General features: G+C 36.9%; 1 protein-coding gene across 1 annotated transcript in view; it reads left to right on the plus strand.

Moving 5' to 3' along the window:
• Positions 1–1,245: 1,245 nt before the first annotated feature.
• The window catches only part of LOC107699916 (serine/threonine-protein kinase TAO3-like), a 58,624-nt gene continuing 56,586 nt past the window's right edge, over positions 1,246–3,283 (plus strand). The window contains exon 1 of the mRNA XM_016501361.1: positions 1,246–1,451. Within this exon, the coding sequence (XP_016356847.1) occupies positions 1,317–1,451 (135 nt within the window). The 5' untranslated portion in view covers positions 1,246–1,316. The remainder of the gene's footprint in view (positions 1,452–3,283) is intronic.

Consider the following 3,283-nt stretch of genomic DNA (forward strand, 5'->3'; position numbering starts at 1 on the left):
CCTATTTTTATTTTGTATATATATATACACAGTACTTTCAGCACCTTTTGTTCCTGGGTCAATGGCTGCTTGTGTGTCAGATGTCTGCTGACTCAGTAGGCAGTGTTACATGCAGGTGACCGCTGTATGTGTGTGCACATGCTAGCATGATGAGCAATGCTGCCAGACGCTGAGCTGTCGTCCCATGATGCCTAACCAAACTACCCCCAGTGCTAACACATTTGTGTCACACCAGTTTACCATCGCAAACACATGTGCAAGCTCAAGCATGCTGAGAACAACACACAGTATAGACTTTGTGAATGGGAAAGGCCTGTATTTAGCATAAAAGTATATATTTATTTTACACTCACTAGTTTCTGTAGATATGTGTGTCGTACATTATGTGCATGAGAAAAGATATTATTCCTGGTGTAACAGCATTGTGGGGATATTTATTTATTTGTTTAGTTTGTTTATATTTTGTTTTTATTATTATTTCGTTCTTTTACTTGTTTATTTTTGTATTTGCCTATTTATTTTTACATGTCATTTTTATTTATTTTATTTTTTTATATATACTTTACTATTATTTCCCCCCTATTTATTTATTTATTTTATTTTTTGCATTGAGCAGGATGTTTGCTTGCTTTGTTATTAAAACGTTTAAGCAAGCCATTTGTAGGTTTACCTCAATAATTTCGATCCCACAGGTTGGTAAATGGATCATAGCGGGTTTGTGTAGCCTAATAGTTGAAGATGCAGACAGATCAGTTAAAGATTGTGGTTTAAACCGTAAGGGGAGTTTGAACCACAATATGTAGTTTTGTCATTATTTACGAAAGGAAAATTTCTAACAAATATGCTACTCACTCAATATTGTGCCAGTAGATGAGGGCAGGGACAGTCAAGCTCCTAAATGAATAAAACAAGCAAAAAACATACCATAAAACTAATCCACTTGACTTATATGTTAATATTTTATATTAAAATGTCATGCATCACTCAAAAATTTAGAATAGAATTTAGAAGACTTGGGAAATGATCCATTAAGTCATTATGAAACAACTGTTCAAAATTTCTTATTTTTTCTTCCAAATAAGAACAAGTCAAACTGGTTTGAATGAGGTGAGGGTGAGTGAATGATGACAGAACTTTCACTTTTGGGGTAACTAATCTTTTAAGTCACTTTTGTCTGCTGATGACCCTCACTTGACCTGCACAAGCAGTCAGTCTTTAATGCACTCCGTTCTGTCCGCAGGCAAAGCAGGTAAATGCCGGGCCTGCTGAATGAAGGCGAGCAGAAGCACGTGGACATCAGAGGTTCTGTCTAACTCATGATGCCGTCGTCCACGCAGAAGGGAGGACTGAAAGACCCAGAGCCGGCCAACCTCTTTTTCAAAGATGACCCGGAAGAAGTCTTCTGCGACCTACACGAGATCGGCCATGGGAGTTTCGGAGCAGTGTACTTTGTGAGTATTGAAAAGTTATAGTACATCTGATAAAAATGTTTTTGTGGTGAAGTAAATACTACGGGAAAAGAAATGTAATGCCTACATTAAAGGGGACATATTATGCCCCTTTTTACAATATGTAATATAAGTCTGGTGTCCTCAGAATGTGTCTGTGAAGTTGCAGCTCAAAATACTCCACAGATCATTTATTATATCATTTTGAAAATGCCTATTTTGAGTGGAAGCAGAAACACGCTGTTTTTCGTGCCTGTGTCTTTAAATGCAAATGAGCTGCTGCTCCCCGCCCCCTTTTCCAGAATAGAGCTGCGCCATTACAGCTCGGACCTGCTAAAAACATCTGTTTTGGTTCTGATTATCATGTTTATCACTCTGAAATCTTGCGTTTTAAACCATATGAGTTTAAACTTCTGATATACGGTTTTCTGAGCGCACACATCCGAAGCACACGCACAGAAAGCGGCTGTCACAGCATGTGAGCACTAAACTAAGTTCTCATTCACACACAAGTTTACGTTAAAAACACACATGAGTTACAAAAACAGTGGGTTATGTCTGTGAAGGTAAACAGCTGGGAAATAAATCGCATGTTTATTTTAGATCTGTGTGGCAGCAGCGATATACAGTAAATAAATCAATAAATGCACTGCTCTGTTGTCTCCTCTGAGGCTGGGACTCTAAACAGTGTTCTTTGCTCGTCTGTGCAGACAAACACAGAGCAGTTAGCAGGCTTTGCTCAAACTTTCTCCATGGCATTAGAGCTGGTACACCGTTGTCGCTTGCGAAAACACAATAACGGCCGCCGTGGGTGGAAACTTACAGATTAAGGGGCGGGAATATTATAATGAGATCCCTTTGCCACGTCACCAAGAGAGAGAAATCAGACGCGCTCGTTTTCTCAGACACTTGCAGAAAAAGGCTTCCCAAAACAAAGTTACTGGGTTAATTTTTTCACGTTTCCGTGGTTGGTAGATGCACCGGGGACCTGATTATAGCATTTAAAACCTGGAAATGATATGTCACCTTTAAATAATTCAGTTCAGGCAAGAAATTTTTTTTATTCTTTTTTTTTATTAAAGGAGTAAATTCTATAATGCTACTCATCTTAAGTTTGTAGAAATTAAAGTTTGAACTTAAGTATATTTTACTTGGAATTGTTTGTTTTGTTTACAAGGATTCTTTAAGGAAATATCAAAGTTATGATCCTGTTGTTCCCGTCATGCACTGGGGCATGAATAATTAATAAGGTTACATTTTCACTGTTTTTGAGTATTTACACTGTTTTATGGTTGCTTTTGTTGTTAAAGTAACTTGCTGTTTTGTGACATCTGGAGTTAATTTTCTACTCAAAATGACCCATTCATACTCAAACACTATCCACTGATTGTTACCGTCATTGTGTATCATGTACCAAGTCTTGATGTCTCTACTTTACTCTACTAAAACTTGAAAAGAAAAATTAAGTAAATTTTACTTGTAGTTTTTTCGGTGTAGAATGCGGGGAATCTGTGATGATGATGATGATGACGATGACGATGTCATTGTGGCATTTGCATGTACACTACCCTTCAAAAGTTTGGGATCAGTAAGTTTTTTTTAATGGAGTCTCTTCTGCTCATCAAGGCTGTATTTGTTTGATCAAAAATACAGAAAAAACACTAATATTGTGAAATATTATTGCAATTTCTAATATTGGTTTCCTATTTTAATACACTTTAAACTATAATTTATATCTGTGACGCAGCATTGAATTTCCATCATCATTCCTCCAGTCTTCAGTGTCACATGATCTTCAGAAATCACTCTAATATGCTGATTTATTATCAGTGTTG

The sequence above is a fragment of the Sinocyclocheilus anshuiensis genome, unplaced genomic scaffold (genome assembly GCF_001515605.1).
Source record: "Sinocyclocheilus anshuiensis isolate Anshui unplaced genomic scaffold, SAMN03320099.WGS_v1.1 scaffold823, whole genome shotgun sequence".
Lineage (NCBI taxonomy): Eukaryota > Metazoa > Chordata > Actinopteri > Cypriniformes > Cyprinidae > Sinocyclocheilus > Sinocyclocheilus anshuiensis.